Source organism: Leucopleurus acutus, assembly GCF_964270905.1.
Source record: "Leucopleurus acutus genome assembly, chromosome: 2".
Taxonomy (NCBI): domain Eukaryota; kingdom Metazoa; phylum Chordata; class Mammalia; order Artiodactyla; family Delphinidae; genus Leucopleurus; species Leucopleurus acutus.
In genome coordinates, this window is record NC_139143.1 from 154,725,048 (window position 1) to 154,744,037 (window position 18,990).

At 38.3% G+C, this 18,990-nt stretch overlaps 1 protein-coding gene across 1 annotated transcript in view; it reads left to right on the top strand.

Moving 5' to 3' along the window:
• Positions 1-18,990, top strand: part of STIL (STIL centriolar assembly protein) — a gene marked incomplete at its 3' end in the record, with an annotated part of 53,674 nt that overhangs the window by 20,740 nt on the left and 13,944 nt on the right. Inside the window, exons 10-13 of the mRNA XM_082833626.1 lie at positions 2,339-2,448; positions 8,853-8,967; positions 16,680-16,845; positions 18,056-18,284. Of these exons, the coding sequence (XP_082689752.1) occupies positions 2,339-2,448; positions 8,853-8,967; positions 16,680-16,845; positions 18,056-18,284 (620 nt within the window). The remainder of the gene's footprint in view (positions 1-2,338; positions 2,449-8,852; positions 8,968-16,679; positions 16,846-18,055; positions 18,285-18,990) is intronic.

Consider the following 18,990-nt stretch of genomic DNA (forward strand, 5'->3'; position numbering starts at 1 on the left):
AACGTTATGTACAGAGTAACTTTCCCATGTTTTCCTAAAACCTTTGAAGACTATATCAAGAATTTAATGTATATGTTGTATCATTTTATGATACTGAGAGTTAATTTGTGATCTTAGTGTTTTCTTTGTCCTTATTGTTAATTTTTAAATGTATGGGTATAACAAATGGTTTCTCATACTTAAAAGTCAGTGTCTATAATATATAACCCTAGGAATCAGAATAGATTAATATGACTGGCAAAAATATTCATTTGGGTTTTTCTGTAAGATCTTATGGAAAAACCTGAAAGAACTTTTTGGCCAACCCAATACATTTAGGTGATGGTCGCAGAAAAAGTAGATCTTTGAAACCGTAAATGTCATTATGTAAAAATATTCTAAGGCCAAAAATGAACAATAATTCTGCTTTTTTTTTTTTACAAAAATATTGACTATCCCGGGCTTCCCTGTTGGCTCATTGGTTAAGAATCTACTTGCCAATGCAGGGGACACGGGTTCAAGCCCTGGTCCCAGAAGATCGCACATGCTGTGGAGCAACTAAGCCCGTGTGCCACAACTACTGAGCCTGTGCCCTAGACACCGTGAGCCACAACTACTGAGCCCACGTGATGCGGCTACTGAAGCCCACGTGCCTAGAGCCCATGCTCCACAACAAGAGAAGCCACCGCAGTGAGTAGCCCGTGCACTGCAACAAAGAGTAGCCCCCGCTCGCTGCAACTAGCGAAAGACCACGCACAGCAACGAAGACCCAACGCAGCCAAAAATAAATAAAATTAAAAAAAAATTTTACTAGCCCTAAATAACCATGTGTTACCACTCAGATCTTATTTTGTGCCTTTAATTTCATTTATAGGTTGTATTGATTCATGAATCAAGTTTTTGTATTTTAATTATAAACATAATCATCTTAAATGAGGTCTATTTCCATTTTAGAGACATATCTCACATATATATCACTCATTTTATTCTTCAGATTGTATGCTCAGTTTAAAGTTACTATTTTAACTGAATCCCTGGTTATTGAGTAAGTTACATAGTAAAGATAATTCGGTTTTTACTTTCATTTATGTAGTAGGGAGACGGATAGTTTTTTAAAAAGGTTGCATAAAATTAGAACCATATGATTCAGCAATTCCACTTCTGGGTATTTATCCAAAGGAAACAAGAACACTAATTCAAAAAGATATGTGTACCACCATGTTAATTGCAGCATTATTTACAATAGCCAAGATATTAAAGCAACCTAAGTGTCCATGGATGGGTGAATGGATAAAGAAAATGTAATTTATCTTATATTATATTACATTATATCATATTATATTAATATAATGAGAAAATATTCAGCTGTAAAAAAAGGAAGGAAATCCTGCCATTTGTGACAACATAGATGGACCTCCAGGGCATTGTGCTAAGTGAAATAAATAAAACAGAGAAAGACAAATACCATATGTCACTTATATGTGCAGTATTTAAACAACAACAAAAAAACATTTCATTGAACTCACAGACACACAGAACAGATTGGTGGTTTGCAAGAGGTTGGGGGGGGGGGGTTTGAGGGTGGCCAAAATGGCCAAAGGTGGTCAAAAGGTACAAACTTCCAGTTATAAAGTAAATAAGTAATGGGGATATAATATACAGCATGGTGAGTATAGTTAATAATGCTATATTGTATTTTGAAAGTTCTTTTTTTTTTAAATTTATTTTATTTACTTTTTGGATGCGTTGGGTATTCGTTGCTGTGCGCAGGCTCTCTAGTTGCGGCGAGCAGGGGCCACCCCTCGTTGCGGTGTGCAGGCCTCTCATTGTGGTGGCCTCTGCCGTTGCAGAACTCAGGCTCCCAGTGCACGGGCTCCAGCAGTTGTGGCACAGGGGCCAAGAAGCTGTGGCTCGTGGGCTTCAGAGCACAGGCTCAGTAGCTGTGGTGCATGAGCCCAGTTGCTCTGCGGCATGTGGGATACCCCCAGGACCATGGGTTGAACCCGTGTCCCCTGCATTGGCAGATGGATTCCCAACTACTGTGCCACCAGGGAAGTCCTTGAAAGTTCTTATAAGAAAATATTTATCATTCTGCATGGTGATGGATGGTTAACTAGATTTATTGTAGTGTGTGTTTCACAGTATATTCAAATATTGAATCATTATGTTGTTCACCTGAAAGTATTATGTCATATGTCAATTATATCTCAGTTGAAAGAATTATTTTTTTTTAAAAGATTATAGTTTCAGAAATCAGAAGTCGCCTTCCCCCCAGTGTTTCAGAGCTACTTGTCATCTAAATAGAATTCTCTGGTGTTTATGTAAGTCACATCTCAAAGTCTGACGTACTTTATTTCAGAATGTTGAACCTTCTGACAAAAACCCAGTCTATTTTGAACTGAGTGCTGAAGGCCAGAATGCAGAAAGAGAGTTTTTTAACAGAGTTTCCAAGAATCTTTCAATTAAGAGGTAAAAGATATTTTATTGTCATGTGTACTTTTTAAATTAATTTTATTAGTTTTTTGGTGAGTAATTAAAGTAACTCCCTAAATATTTCTGAGGAAACTATTTGTAAATCTTTTACCATAGGTATCCTTGCTTTAAATGCATTCCTTCATACTCAGAAGTTGGATGATCATTTTAATGAAGTGACAACTCTAATATGGTTCTCATTTGAGTTGATTTATTACATAGGGGAACAAAAGTATTTGTCGAGACATTATCTTGTTTAAGAAGAAGCATCCTGTTTTTGTTTAGTTTGCCTTCTCTTCTTCCCTTCCTTGTAGTATTAAACCTAGGCCTATCAGATAAACTACTATAAAAAATAACTCCTCTACCTAAAAAAGAAAACTTTTAAAGCAAATGCACTTGGAGAATATTAAATAATGGTTGTGAATTTTTGGGTCCATATATACCTTTTATGGTAAAGTAGATATTTCCTTTGTATTAGGGTTCTCCGGAGAAACAGAAGCGACAGGATATATATACATAGAGAGATTTGTGTTAAGGAATTGATTTGTGCAGTTGGGGAGGCTTGTCGGGGCCAAAATCTGCAGGGTAGGCTGGCAGCCTGAGAAAAGTTGCAGTTAGAGTCCAAAGGTGGTCAGCTGGCAGAATTTCCTCCTCTTGGGGAGGTCAGTCTTTGTTCTATTAAGGCATTCAGCTGATTGGATGAGACCCACCCACATTATGGAGGATTATATGCTTTACTCAGAGTCTACCGATTTAAATGTTAATCTCATCTTAAAAACACCTTCACAGAAACATCTAGAATAATGTATGACCAAAAATCTGGCTACTGTGGCCTAGCCAAGTTGACACATAAAATTAACCCTTCATATCCCTATTCTAGCTTTCTCATTTATTTTACTATGTGCCTGATAATGTGCTAAGAGCTGGGGATATAGTGGTATTAAAAACAGATGCAGACACGATCCCTTTCCTCGTGGAATTTATAGTTCAGTAATGGAGTGTTGAATTCTCTGTATTATTTGAGAGGTTCATTAATTTACGTTAATATTTGCCAAGTATTTAATAACCTCATTTAAAAGTTACTTTGGAATGCTGGTTTATTCTTTGATTCTGTAGCTCAGAAACTTGTTATTTTTTTTTTTTGCGGTATGTGGGCCTCTCACTGTTGTGGCCTCTCCCATTGCGGAGCACAGGCTCCAGACGCGCAGGCTCAGCGGCCATGGCTCACGGGCCCAGCCGCTCCGCGGCATAGGGGATCTTCCCAGACCGGGGCACGAACCCGCGTCCCCTGCATCGGCAGGCGGACTCTCAACCACTGCGCCACCAGGGAAGCCCGAAACTTGTTATTTTTAACTTGCACTTACAACTGATTTGTCCTTTTCTCAACTTTTTGATTATAACCTTAACCTATCTTTGGGCCTCTTTAATACTATCTGTTTAGTATCTTGTATGAGAAACAAGCAGGTATAAGGTTCATTATAGATTATTGCAATTATTGCGAAAATAGCTTCACCTTTTTTTTTTTTTTGGCCGTGCCGCCTGGCACGCAAGATCTTAATTCCCCGAACAGCGATCAGACCCGTGCCCCTGCATTGGGAGCACTGAGTCTTAACCACTGGACCACCAGGGAAGTCCCTAGCTTGACCTTTTTTTTTTTTTGCGGTACGCGGGCCTCTCACTGTTGTGGCCTCTCCCGTTGCGGAGCACAGGCTCCGGACGCGCAGGCTCAGTGGCCATGGCTCACGGGCCCAGCCGCTCCGCGGCATGTGGGATCCTCCCGGACCAGGGCACGAACCCGTGTCCCCCGCATTGGCAGGCAGACTCTCAACCACTGCGCCAGCAGGGAAGCCCCTTGACCTTTTTTAAATAGCATTCATTCATCTGTCCTTAACACTTGATTCTGTAGGTGGAAGTTAACTATGATACAGTTTTAAAATAAGTGCCAGCTGTGCCAACTATTTATAGAGGCTACATAACATAATAGTTGTGAGTTCAGGTTATGGTATAAGACATATATGTGTTCAAGTCTTGGTTGTAAACATCACTATCCCATCTGTAAAATGGGAATTATGACTATATCCATATTGGTTTCCTATTGCTGTTCTAACAAAGTACCACAAACTTAAGTGACTGCAAACAATACAAAGTTATTATCTTCTAGTTCTGGGGGTCAGGAGTCCAAAATGGATCTTTGGGGCTAAAATCAAAGTGATGGTAGGGCTGCATTCCTTTTGGAAGCTTTAGTGGTGAATCCATATTCCCTTTTCCAGCTTCTAGAGGCCACCTGCATTCCTTGTCTTACTCCATCTTCAAAGCTAGCAGCATAGCATCTTCAAATCTCTCTCTGACTTCTTCTATCCTCCTCATATCTCCATCTCTGCCTGACCATCTTGCCTCCATCTTATAAGGACCATTGTGATTACATTGAGCCTCCACATCTCAAGATACTTAATCATATCTGCAAACTCCCTTTTTCCTTTTACACTAACATATTCACAGGTTCTGGGGATTAGAAAGATGTCTGAGGTATACGCTATCTTTGGGCATTTTAAGTTGTTCTTTTTTTTTTTTTTTTTTTAAGAAGATGTTGAGGGTAGGAGTTTATTTATTTATTTATTTTTGCTGTGTTGGGTCTTCGTTTCTCTGCGAGGGCTTTCTCTAGTTGCGGCAAGTGGGGGCCACTCTTCATCGCGGTGTGTGGGCCTCTCACTATCGCAGCCTCTGTTGTTGCGGAGCACAGGCTCCAGACTCAGTAGTTGTGGCTCACGGGCCTAGTTGCTCTGCGGCATATGGAATCCTCCCAGACCAGGGCTCGAACCCGTGTCCCCTGCATTAGCAGGCAGATTCTCAACCACTGCGCCACCAGGGAAGCCCTTAAGTTATTCTTGAAGCGGGTTAGATCAGCAGAAAACTATATTCTTACAGACTTGCAGGACCACCTTCATTGTCTTAAGGTTTAAGGTTTTATTCAAGATTTTATTGAATGTTTATGGAAGAAAAAGCCAAATTAAGGGGACACTTGGAATTTCTTTAACATTGTTGAAAAACCGTGTCTATTTTCTTTTTTTATTTATTAATTAATTTATTAATTTACTTATTTATGTTTGGCTGCATTGAGTCTTCGTTGCTGCGCATGGGCTTTCTCTAGTTGCAGCGAGCGGGGGTTGCTCTTCATTGCGGTGGCTTCTGTTGTGGCCAAGCACAGGCTCTAGGTCCACAGGCTTCAGTAGTTGTAGCACATGGACTCAGTAGTTGTGGCTCTTGGGCTCTAGAGCGCAGGCTTAGTAGTTGTGGTGCACAGGCTTAGTTGCTCCGCGGCATGTGGGATCTTCTGGGACCAGGGCTCGAACCTGTGTCTCCTGCATTGGCAGGTGGATTCTTAACCACTGCACCACCAGGGAAGTCCGCCCGTGTCTATTTTCAACTCTGACCAAAGCTTTGATAAGGATCAGTTATTTTTACTCTTTTTTTTTTTTTTTTTTGCGGTACACGGGCCTCTCACTGTTGTGACCACTCCCTTTGCGGAGCACAGCCTCCAGACACGCAGGCTCAGCGGCCATGGCTCACGGGCCCAGCCGCTCCACGGCATGTGGGATCTTCCCGGACCGGGGCACGAACCCGTGTCCCCTGCATCGGCAGGCGGACTCTCAACCACTGCGCCACCAGAGAAGCCCCAAGGATCACTTATTTTTAGATTTTAATTTTAATAAAATGTTTATCTTACCTAGATAACTGGTATTAAAATTATACAACATTAAGTTTTTTCTTTTTGTCTTGGGTGCTAAAAAAGCTCAGAAATGAATATTTTTTGTTTTTTGTTTTTTGTGTTTTTTTGGCTGTGCCACGCAGCATGTGGGATCTTAGTTCCCTGACCAGGGATTGAACCTGCACCCCTTATAGTGAAAGCACAGTCTTAACCACTGGATGGCCAGGGAAGTCCCTCAGAAATGGATTTTATTGCTCAGCGTTGGGAAATTTTATATGTGTGTATCTATGTGTATATTTGTATATGTTTATCATAAGTAAGTATGTAGCAAATATTAATTCCTTGCCACAAACTCAGGTGCACCAAAAATGTAACTTTTTTTGTTTTTATTCTTTTCTCTTTTTTGGTGCAGCATGTGGGATCTTAGTTCCCCAACCAGGGATCGAGCCCGATTCCCCAGCATTGGAAGTGCAGAGTCTTAACCAGTCGACCACCAGAGAAGTCCCCTACTTTTTTTCTTTTTAAAAGTAATTGAGGGAATTCCCTGGTGGTCCAGTGGTTAGGACAGCGTGCTTTCACTGCTGGGGCCTGGGTTTGATCCCTGGTTGGAGAACTAAGATCCCACAAGCCGCGCGGTGCCACAGCCAAAAAAAAAAGTAATTGAAATTAATTTCTATTTTGAGCCCCTTTTCATTTTGCTCAGTTATAGAAGCCAAATTTCAGTTAATTCAAGGTCTGTTTATTCTGTTTCTTCTGAGATTATATGTAATTTAGAGGGGACTAATGCTCTGCCACTACTGGTGATGTGGGGTGACATGATTATCATCCATCCACACCACTCAGCCATCTGCTGAGGTGTTTTCTTTCTTTCTTTCTTTCTTTTTCTTTCTTTCTTTCTCTCTTTGGTTGCACCAGGTCTTAGTTGCAGCAGGCAGACTCCTTAGTTCTGGCTTGCGGGCTCTTTAGTTGCCGCTTGCTGGCTCCTTAGTTGAGGCATATATGTGGGATCTAGTTCCCTGACCAGGGATCGAACCCAGGCCCCCTGCATTGGGAGTGTGGAGTCTTACCACTGCGCCACCAGGGAAGTCCCTGAGGTGTTTTCATTTGCATCTGGTTTTTGGCAGTTGGTTTGTGCAGGATCCTGCTGCGACCTCCTTACCCTATTCAGGTCACTGGCTCTCTGGGTCATGCCCATGCTGCACTGAGGCATATGGAATATCATTCTGTATTCTCCATGTCCTTCTTGGGTGTGGGAGGAGAGCTTTGTGAGATTGTTTCATTGCAGCACCTTGGCACAGAAAGAACTCTGTGTTTGCCTCTACAGACTATCAGGGTTTGGGACTAAGGTCTATTCTGCTGTCAAATCTTCCATATCTACTTGGGGGTTTCTGTTGTTCTCCTGCTAAGGAGACAGGACCCTTTCTTAGGAGTTCCATTGATGTCTAAGCTCTCTTAGCTTCCTTCTGGCTTTTCTTTTGTCTTCCTTACCTCATCTACTGAGATTTTATTTAGTTTAGGATGGAAAAAAACTGGATGCGTATAGTCTTTCAAATTTTAGTCTTAAACTCTAATTTCAGCTTTTGAAACTCAGGACCAGCACTTAAAATTTTTCTGTGTTCTATTGGGACATGGCACCTGTGACACAATAACTTCAACTGACTAAATGGAAGGAGGTATTTCAATTAATGTCTCAGAGTTTTTTACCATCACAGATATAAGTACATAGGAAAATGTAATTCCTTACTTGATTTTTCTTTCTAACACAGTGTTTAATGCAGTATGTTTAATACAGTGAGTATACATCTTTCTTATCAGATAATAAATTTTTGATGGCAAGCTCTGTATCTTATTAATTTCTATACTCCCCTAAGTGATTAATCAGAAAATGCTCAGTAACTATTGCTTTATTATGACATTAAGATTATCTGGGTTATGGATGCAACTAGAGATAATCATACTAAGTGAAGTAAGTCAGAAAGAGAAAGACAAATACCGTATGATGCCACTTATATGTAGAATCTAAAATATGACACAAATGAACCTATCTGTGAAACAGAAACAAAATCAGGGACGTAGAGAACAGACTTCTTGTTGCCAAGGGGGAGGGGGGCGGGAGAAGTTTGGGTTAGGAGTTTGGGATTATCAGTGCAAACTGGTATATATAGAATGGATAAACAACAAGATCCTACTGTGTATAGCACAGGGAAATACATTCAGTATCCTGTGATAAACTATAATGGAAAAGAATATGGAAAAGAATGTATGTGTGCCCACACGTGCGTGTGTGTGTGTGTGTGTGTGTGTGTATATAGATAGATAGATAGATAGATAGATAGATAGATAGATAGATAGATAGATAGATAACTGAGTCACTTTGATGTACAGCAGTAATTAACAACATTGTAATTCAACTATACTTCAATTAAAAATAAATTTAAAAAAAAGAATAACTGGGTTAAACTTGCCATGATCAGGAGAAGAGGTTAGATTATTAAGCATGAGTCTGACTGGCTCAGCTTTCCTGATCATCTGGCACTGGCCTGAAAAAATAAAATAATTTTTGGTTGTCAGATACTAAATTAAATGATCCAGATACTATTGTGGCTTATTAAAGGACTTTATTGAGCTTCAGAAAGAAAGAACAAATGAAAACTAAATTACTGAAGATTTATATTTTCTCCCCTCTGTTCTTTAGGTCTTCTCAAAAGTTACCTCCAGGGAAAATGCCAATAAGTGATCATGACTCTGGTGTTGAAGATGAAGATGTTTCTCCAAGACCAATTCCTAGTCCTCATCCAGTGAGTCAGAAGGTATCACTGATCTTAGAACTCACCTTTGTGATTAGAAACCTAAAAGTCTCTTCATGTTAAAGCACTCAATAATATTACCTAAAACTTCCTTAAGTTCATTCTAAGATATCTATAGCTATCTATATGTATATGGCTTTGACTATATATAAAGAGATATATATATATTCCTCACAGGTACATATAATTATTATATGTAATAATATATATGAATATGTACACATATTGTAATAAGTATATATAATTATTATTCCCAGAGAAAACTGAGGAACAGATTGGTTAAGTTACCTGCCTAGGATTATATAACTATTAAGTAGTAAAGCTGGAATTCAGGAAGTTTGGGATTTGGTAAACCTAGTGATTTAGGAGGTTTAGTTTCAGAATCTGGTGCTTTTAACCCATATAGACACAACATTCTGTACATTAACCAGAGCTCAACATCGTTTCTTATTACCATATTCTGAGAAAACATTCTATTTCCTTTTGGAGATTGCTAATAACCTGCCATAATTTTTTTATTGAGGCCAACTAGTGGGTTATTTTAGAATTGTTGTGTCTTAATTACTTATTAGAAGAAAAAGGAATGAGAAAGGCTTTTTAAAATTAATATTAAATTATAACCAAATTCGCCACAGCTAGTATTTTGTTTATTCTTTTTGGCTCTCTTCCAACTCTTTTAGTTGATATCAGTAAAAAGAATAGCAGTGAATAATTTCACTTAGTAGAATATTCTGAATACTTATTGGAAGACGCTTATTTAAGATGCAGAAACATTATTCTTTACTAGATGTGTTGAAGCATCAGGTCTGATAATTTTTTTTTCAGAGAGGGTAAAAAGAAGTCTGTTATAACATAGTTTCCCATATTGTGTTCTGTGATCTAAGCAACATTAATCAGTGTTCCAGTGAAAGGAGTTTCATTGTTAAATAAGTTTGTGAGGGCAAGGACCTTATTTATTTTGTTCACAGTTGCATTTCTAGTACTAGCACATAGATGCCCAGAAAATATTTGTTAACTGTCTAAATAAAGAATAAACACTTTTTAATAAATAACTGGATGTAATTTGGAAAATACTAATCAAAGGAAAATGAAGCATATATCATTATCCTAAAAGGTACTTTTTCCTCTTTAATTTCTTTCCCACTTACAGGTTTCTAAGATCCAGCCATCAGTTCCTGAACTTTCACTTGTATTGGATGGCAACTTCATAGAATCAAACCCTGTGCCTAACCCATTGGAAATGGTGAATAATGAAAATCCTCCTTTGTTGATTAACCATTCTGAACACTTTGAGCCATTGCAACCGCAGCTTTATGATGAGAAACACAGCCCAGAAGTTGAAGCTGGAGAGCCTTCCGTGAGAGGGCTACCAAATCAATTAAACCAGGACACTGCTCCTTTGAGACACTGCAAAGTAAGACGGCCATCTACCTGTAAGAAAGGGAACCCCCATATCAGGAGCAGTGTTAAACCATCTTCTTTTAATGGACCGTCTCCTGAGGCATCTGAAAAGCTTCAAACAGTTTCTGCTGGAAATGTACACAAAGAAGAGTATCCTGTAAGATCCTCCACATTTAATTCCAGGCAGTCTTCCTTTGCCCCACAGTCCCACCCACACAATTTTGTTTTTTCACCCCATAATTCAGGAAGACCAATGGAATTTCAGATACCTACTCCCCCACCACCATCTTACTATTCCACAAATGTTTGCAATTGTTTTCAGCATCATGGCTGTATTCAATATAGTCCAATAAATTCTTGGCAGGGAATGAATACAGTAGGATCCACTCAAGACCTCCAGTCTGAAGCCCTTCAAAAACATTCATTATTTCATCCAAGTGGATGTCCAGCTCAGTATAATGCATTCTGTTCCTCAAGTAGTCCTGTAGCCTTGAGACCTCAGGGAAACATGGGGGGTTGTTCTTCCCACAGCAATGTAGAACCATCGCCTGTGGCAAGACTACCTCCACACGTGGACTCATGTAACCCATGGCCTTGTGCAGTATGCGTGCACACCCCCAAGACTGGGTCAGATAATGGAATGATGGGACTATCTCCGGATGCGTATAGGTTCGTCACAGAGCAAGACAGACAGCTGCGACTACTTCAGGCACAGGTTTGCTAGCTTTCTTCTGTTAAATTCTTGGTATTAATAGGGTTTTGAAAAAATAACTGGCAACTCTTCAGTAATTATAGTTTATGGAGTAGAATTGTAGAATGTCAGAACTAGAAGAGACCTTGGAAACTGAATTCTAGTCCCTGTTTTACAGGTAAGTAAAATGAGGATTAGAGAGAAAAAATAATTTACCCAATGACACATTGCTAGTTAGGAGTAGAACTAGGCCTAGAAAGCAAGTCCTCTCTTCTCTGTCTTGTGCATATCCTAACCTACAACATCATTGTATTTTTCTTTCACTTTTTGCCTCTAATGAGAAGTCTGTATAATTTACTAAACTCTATATACAACTAAATATAAAGCCTGCACAGTAGGTTCTGATACTCTGTAGTTCGTCAACCCTGTAGTGTGTAAACTAACCGTTAGCCAGTGTACCCTTACAGAGTACCTGTAGTGCCTCCTCTGTGTATCTATACTAGGCTTGTTCTACTCATTTTATTCTGAAATGCTTCCTTTCTTCAGGCCTTTATGACAAAGTTCTTAGTCTTTTTTTTTTTTTGGAAGTTCTTAGTCTTTTAATTATATCCTTGCACAATTTAGTCTTTATTGTATTGTGTCTTTTTCTTTCTTTGCTAACTGACACCCTTCTTCCACATACCTACCGCAAACCCCCCACTCCTTCCTTTCCCCGTGGTACCAATGGAAACAACCTGAAGTAGATACTTTCATAGTTTTTTCCATGACCCTATAACTATACTAATATATGTAAAATGGACATATATACATGTGTGATTTTTTTTTTAAAGTCTTTTATAAAATTGGGGTCATAGTGTTCGCATTTTGCAAAAACAAGATAATGACATTTTTCAAATTCTGCTTTAAAATGCTTTAGATAAGACACCCAAGAAAAATTCAGCTTTGCTGTTTTTTTGAACCCAGGTATATCCTCTGAAATTGTAAAATGTAACAAAAGATTATAAACATTTGGCAGAATTTTTAATGTGGCTAAATATTTCACATTGAAAAGAAATTTTTCTTTCTTTCTGGTCTTTTTTTTTTGCGGTATGCGGGCCTCTCACTGTTGTGGCCTCTCCCGTTGCGGAGCACAGGCTCTCGACGCGCAGGCTCAGCGGCCATGGCTCACGGGCCCAGCCGCTCCGCGGCATGTGGGATCTTCCCGGACCGGGGCACGAACCCACGTCCCCTGCATCGGCAGGCGGACTCTCAACCACTGCGCCACCAGGGAAGCCCTTGATCTTGTTTTTTGAAAAAAGATAATAGCGGCTAAAAAGGTCTTCTAAGCTATTTAGAAATCTTAGTACTTGGGATTTATATACTTAAAATGTAAATTATAGACTACTGCCTCTTGTGTAGATTATGAGTCATACTTGGAGAACACAAAAGATGATGTAGAAAATGCTTCTATGATAAATTCACATAGTATTTTGCTAACATATTTTTTAAAACTTTTTAAAGGTAACATCTTATTTAACTTTTTTTTTAACTTTTTTTTTTTAAGATGTTTTTGATGTGGACAATTTTTAAAGTCTTTATTGAATTTCTTACAGTATTGCTTCTGTTTTATGTTTTGGTTTTTTGGCCACGAGGCATGTGGAATCTTAGCTCCCCGACCAGGGATCAAACCTGCACCCCCTACATTGGAAGGCAAAGTCTTAACCACTGGACTGCCAGGGAAGTCCCTATTTAAATTTTTTGAGAGTATCATAACATTTTCTATATACGTTTCTATAGAACTGTCTTATTCTGCATAGGATTCCCTTGTTATGTACAAGAAATTGTCTAATTGGTCTCTTATCAATTATTTCAGCAGTTTGAGTTTCTGCTTTTGTAAACAGTGCAGCAGTGAACACCCTTATACTTGTATCTTCTGTATATATGCATGTACCACTATGGCATAGATCTCTAGAAGTAAAATTTTGAAGTCAAAGGGAACACACATTTAAATGTTCAAAGGTACCCAAACTTGCTCCTCTTCTAATATTCAAAGTCTTATTTTGGTGTAGTGGTTAAAGAGAGTGGACTCCTTGGGTTCTAATCCAATTTTGGTGTGACGTAAGTTATACAATCTTGGGCAAGTTACTTTATGTGTCTGACTTAAGTTTTCTCATCCACAAAAGAGGAATATACATAAGTGTATGGAGTTCTAAGGGCTGAATGAGTTACTAGGTAGGGGCCAAGAATAGTGCCTGGCATATAGTGCTCAGTAAATGTTAACTATTATTATTATTTTCATTATCGTTACTATCTCAGTTAATGACATCACTTCTCATCCTGCTGCTCAGGCCAAAATCCTATGCATAAAAACCAAGGCTTTTACTTTTCTAGCTGTATCCTGAACTTAACTATTCTTTACCATCTTTCCTGCTACCCTAATTCAAACCATCATTTTCTCTTCTCCATACATGCTGCTTCCAGTACTGTTCCCTCGTGTTTTCCTGCAGTTGGAAACATGAGAGCCATCTTTTTAAAAGCCCAAGTCAGATCATAGGGATCCTGCTTAAAACACAATGGTTTTCCATTGCAATTAAAATAAAATCAAAATTTCTTACCTTGACCCTCAAAACCCTTTGGGTTCATCTTCTGTCTCCCTCTCCTCGCTCATCTCTTGCCACTGTCTTCCATGTTGACTACACTTCAGCTGCAGTGGTATGCTTTTTGTTCTTCAAAAACACAAACATCTTTCCACTTTATGTGCTTAAGCTTCTAGTCCCCTTTGCCTGAAACATTCTTCTAATTCTACTAATGGCTAGCTCTTTCTCATCATTCAGTCAGGCCTTAATTACATGTTTTAGTTTTTTGTCTCTAGGGAGCTCTAGGCAGGGAGCTTCATCACTGTATTCTTTAGCACCTTGAATAATACTTCACTTAAAACAGTTGTTCAGGGCTTCCCTGGTGGCGCAGTTGTTGAGAGTCCGCCTGCCGATGCAGGGGACACGGGTTCGTGCCCCGGTCCGGGAAGATCCCACATGCCGCGGAGCGGCTAGGCCCGTGAGCAATGGCCGCTGAGCCTGCGTATCCAGAGTCTGTGCTCCGCAATGGGAGAGGCCACAACAGTGAGAGGCCCGCGTACTGCAAAAAAAAAAAACAAACAAAAAAAACAGTTGTTTAATACATATTTTGTAACTTGAATGAGTGAAAAAGGCCACCCGAAAGGCTATACCAATTTAATACTTGAAAATTTTTCCCATGTCTCTAATACTGGACATATCTACTCTTAAATTGTTATCAGTCTTTATTAATACAAATGTTTGATTTGCATTGTATTATTATGAGTGATCATTTTATTGTTTATTGGCCATTTGTATTTTCTATAAAGTCTCTGCTATTTACCCATTTTTCTATTAAGTTCTTTTCTAATCAATTTATAAGAGCTTATTGTATATTAAGGAAATTGGTTCTTTATCATCTGTATGTGGTATTTCTTACAGTTTGTCTTAAGTGTTTTGTGTTTTAATCATTTGTACAGAATATTCCAGCTCAGACATAATTAGATTTATCAGTCATTTTCTTTTTGGGTTTTGTATTATGTTTAGAAGAGGCTCTTCCCTTTAAGATCATAAAAAATTTAGTCTTCATTACCACCACGCCCCCAGGATTATATTTGTTGCTTTATTTTGGTATATGAGATAAAAGATTTTTTTATTTTTAATCCTTAGATGACTGACTCCATATATTTACTGAATAATATATCTTTTTGTTAGTGATTTAGAAATGCATTTTTTATTGTATAATTAAAGTATCATGGGTTTGTATCTGTTTCTGTACTGTGTTCCCCATTGATCTGCCTGTCTATTCCAGCACTATTACCATTCAGTTTAATCTCTATAGCTTTATAATAAATCTCTTATCGAGTACTTCCTAGGCAGTCTTTCTAAACCTCACTTTTCTCAGCTGTAAATTGAGGGCAGTGATTGGTATTATATGTAGATTTGATGGTTAAATGAATTTATATGTATATGTATATATATTCACACACACACACACCTGTCTGTCTAGATAAAGTGCTTACTGTAGGATGAGGCTATAGTAAACACTCAACAAATTACAGTTATTTTGTTTATCTCTTAGTCCTCACAACAACCTTAGTTTTAGGTAATGTTGAAGCTCATAGTAGCTAAATAGCTTTTCCAAAAGGTAGCAGAGTAGGATTTAAACTTATATCCTCATGACACTAAAGCCCATGCTCCAAACCACTATAAGTACATATGTCACTTTGTATTATTAATGCAGGTCGTATTTCTATTGATCTCAACAATTATTGATAATACTTATTTTCCTATATTAATAAAGTTAATCTACTAAAGTTAATGAGTTGAACACAACAGTATAACTTACAGGGAAATAGAAAATTACAGTGTTTAAAAAGGGAGGCTTTTCCACTCCTAGGTGTATATCCAGGGGAAATGAAAAAATATGTTCACACAAAAACTTGTATACACATGTTCATAGCAACATTATTTATAATAGCCAAGGATGAAATAATCCAAAGTCCATCAACTGATGAATAGATGAACACAGTGTGACATTATCTATACAATGGAATATTTCAGTCATCAAAAGGAATGAAGTACTGATAGGTACTACAGCACAGATGAACTTTGAAAACGTTATGCTAAGTGAAAGAAGCAAGATGTAAGGCCACATATTGTTTGGTTTCATTTATATCGAATGTCCAGAATAGGTAAATCTACAGAGACAGAAAGTAGATTAGTTGCTGCCAAAGGCTAGGTTCTGGGGCCGTGGAGAGTGACAGCTAATGGGTACAGAGATTTTTCGGGGGTTGATGAAAATATTGTAGAGTTAGATGGTGGTGATGGATGCAGACTTTGTGAATATCCTAAAAACCATGGAATTGTATACTTCAAAGGGATAAGTTTTATTGTATGTGAATCACATCTCAATTTTAAAAGGAGGAGGGGAAGCTTTTGGTGTTTGAACTTCAGCTTTGCTACTTGTTAGTTATGTGATCTGGGCAAGTAACTTTATTTTTAGCGCCTCAAGTTTTTTTCTGTGTAAAGTGTGTTTAATAGTAGTACATTCTTCATGGGGTCATTGTAAAAATCATACATAAGAGCTCTTATTGTAGTGTCTTGTAAACAGGAAGCACTCAGTGTTAGAGACTGTTATTAATATTTCCAGTTTCAGCATGACCAAATGCGGGCAATTCTGGTTAACTTTTATAAGATGAATCTTGTGTAAAAATTGTTCAAATTTGGTATATGGAGTTAGAGTATGCCTCCTATCTTACTTTTGGTTTGTAAGTGAAATAGGCATAAAATGTTTGAAGTGTTAACATTAAGGCTTTTCTATGTGAGTGTCAATTTATGAATGCTAGTCTAAACACCTGTATGTTTTTATTTTTAAATTTATAGATAGCCCACTTAAGTTCTTAATAACTAATGACAATGATTTTCGACATTGAGTAAGTTTTACGGTATAATGTAGTTGAAATGTGAGAAAATATAGTTAAAAGTCAGTTATTTATAACGGGGGCACTTTGTAATTCATTTTTAAACTCTTATGCCAGTTTGGTTGATTACTTCACTGTCAGTGTAAAGTATGTTTTTAATTGATACAGATTCAGCGTTTGTTGGAAGCACAGTCTCTGCAGCCCTGTTCCCCTAAGACAACCACTGTTGAAGACACAGTGCAAGCTGCCAGACAAATGGAGTTGGTTTCCATGGAAGCACAGTCTCCCCCTGCTTTGCACATGAGAAAAAGTGTAAGCATTGCTGTAAGCACAGGTAATTTCATTTTTTAAATTTGTACATGGTACACATAATGTCAAAACCAAGGTGATGAGAGTATAACTTAAGTCTTTGTGTAATTTTACTCTTTCTGAAAACTATACCTGAAAACAGATTGGAAACCATATAGCATAATATATTGTTTGTTTTTGCTGCTTTCTCAAGATGAACCCCCAGTTCTAATGAGAGAAGTCATCTGTGGTTTGAGGGATCAGGGAAGGTTTCATCTATGCAGTGTTATTGATTCTGGGCTTTGAAGGGAATGTAGAATCTTAGTTGGTGGAATTGAGAGATGGCAGAACAGATGGTAGAGAAAATAGGGCTCAGTGGGAAAACACAGGGTTCTGAGTTGTCTAGTGCTCTACACAGTACTATGTCATGGAGAGGCTTTACTGCATATTTCACAAAGCCATGTCTACTTCATTTGGTAAGCAAAATAGAAGGCCTTTTTTTTTTTAATTTATTTTTGGCTGTGTTGGGTCTTTGTTGCAGCACGCGGGCTTTCTCTAGCTTCGGCGAGTGGGGGCTACTCTTCATTGTGGTGTGCAGGCTTCTCGTTGCGGTGGTTTCTCTTGTTGTGGAGCACGGGCTCTAGGCGCGCGAGCTTCAGTAGTTGTGGCACGCAGGATCAGTAGTTGTGGCGCACAGACTTAGTTGCTCCGCAGCATGTGGGATCTTCCCGGACCAAGGCTTAAACCCGTGTCCCCTACATTGGCAGGTGGATTCTTAACCACTGCGCCACCAAGGAAGTCCCGACATTTGATTTTTAAATACTCGCCTGATATTATGTATGTCTGATACATCTCTAATATAGTATCATAAATATTGTATTTAAGAATCAAAATCAGAGAGCCTAGGGATTTGCATTTTATATATTTTCTCCTGTTTTTCAGAACAGCAGTTTTCAAAACACATATACACCCCAAATCATATTTAGAACCTTGATAGGTAAAACACATCATTTGAGAGCCACACCTCTTGAAGAGGTAGGGCCCAGAATGTCCTCTTTCCCTTTGTACCCCAGTTTTCTCTCTTTTCACTTTTCACTTACCTCTTCATGGCATTTCTGAGAAAATATAATCTGAAAACAGTTCTGGGTAATTGTGTTAAACTAATATAGCTAGTGTTACTTAACAAAGGTTTGTCAGAGAATTATTTTTGTAAGTGAATGTTTGTTTCAGTATCTGTTAAATCATCTAACGTCTAGGTGCCAGCTTGTTTTGGAATGCGGCAGGTGATGATCAAGAGCCTGAATCTCAGCTGAGACAAGATGATACCAAGATTTCCAGTGAGGACATGAATTTTTCTGTCGATATTAATAATGAAGTCACAAGTACTCCTGGTAGTGCATCTTCATTAAAAGCTGTTGATATTCCCAGTTTTGAAGAGAGCAACATTGCTGTGGAAGAATTTAATCAGCAACTTTCTATATCCAAGTAAGATCTCTTTGATTCAGTATTCATCTTACCTCTTTTTTTCTTTTTAAATTCTAATATTCTTCTGGTACTCTAACTCAGAAACTGTTTGTTTTCTAAAAATATTTTCATTGATGTCTTTCCTAATGTGATTCCTATGTAACAGACAATTCTTTTCTCTTTTTTTTGAATTTTCTGTTTTGGCCGCATTGCGTGGCATGCGGGATCTTAGTTTCCTGACCAGGGATTGAACCTGTGCCCCCTTCAGTGGAATCGAGGAGTCCTAACCACTGGACCATCAGGGAATTCCCTGTAACAGATAATTCTGAGCCTTCTAGAACCATTCCCAGATGTCGCTCACTGGATGTGTAAAACAGTCTGGCTGAATCAGAACATTTGAAGAAAATTTCAAAAATATGTATGCTCAGGCCTCACTGTAGAGATTCTGATAACACTAGATCCCAGTTGGAGCTGGGGTCCTGAATTTTGTAAATTTTTAAAGATTTACCATATTGCAATTATATATGTATAGCTAAGTTTTATTTCTGAGAGATACAACCTGTTACCTGAGATATACTTCAGAATAAGCTGGTGGGGATGAAATCGCTAGGGGTATAGTTGAAGTAAGGTAGACTGAGTAGGTAATTTTAAAAAGTGATGGTACATAGTGATTTGTTAAACTATTCCCTCTTGTGTCTGAAATTTTTCATTATGAAATTTTCATTAA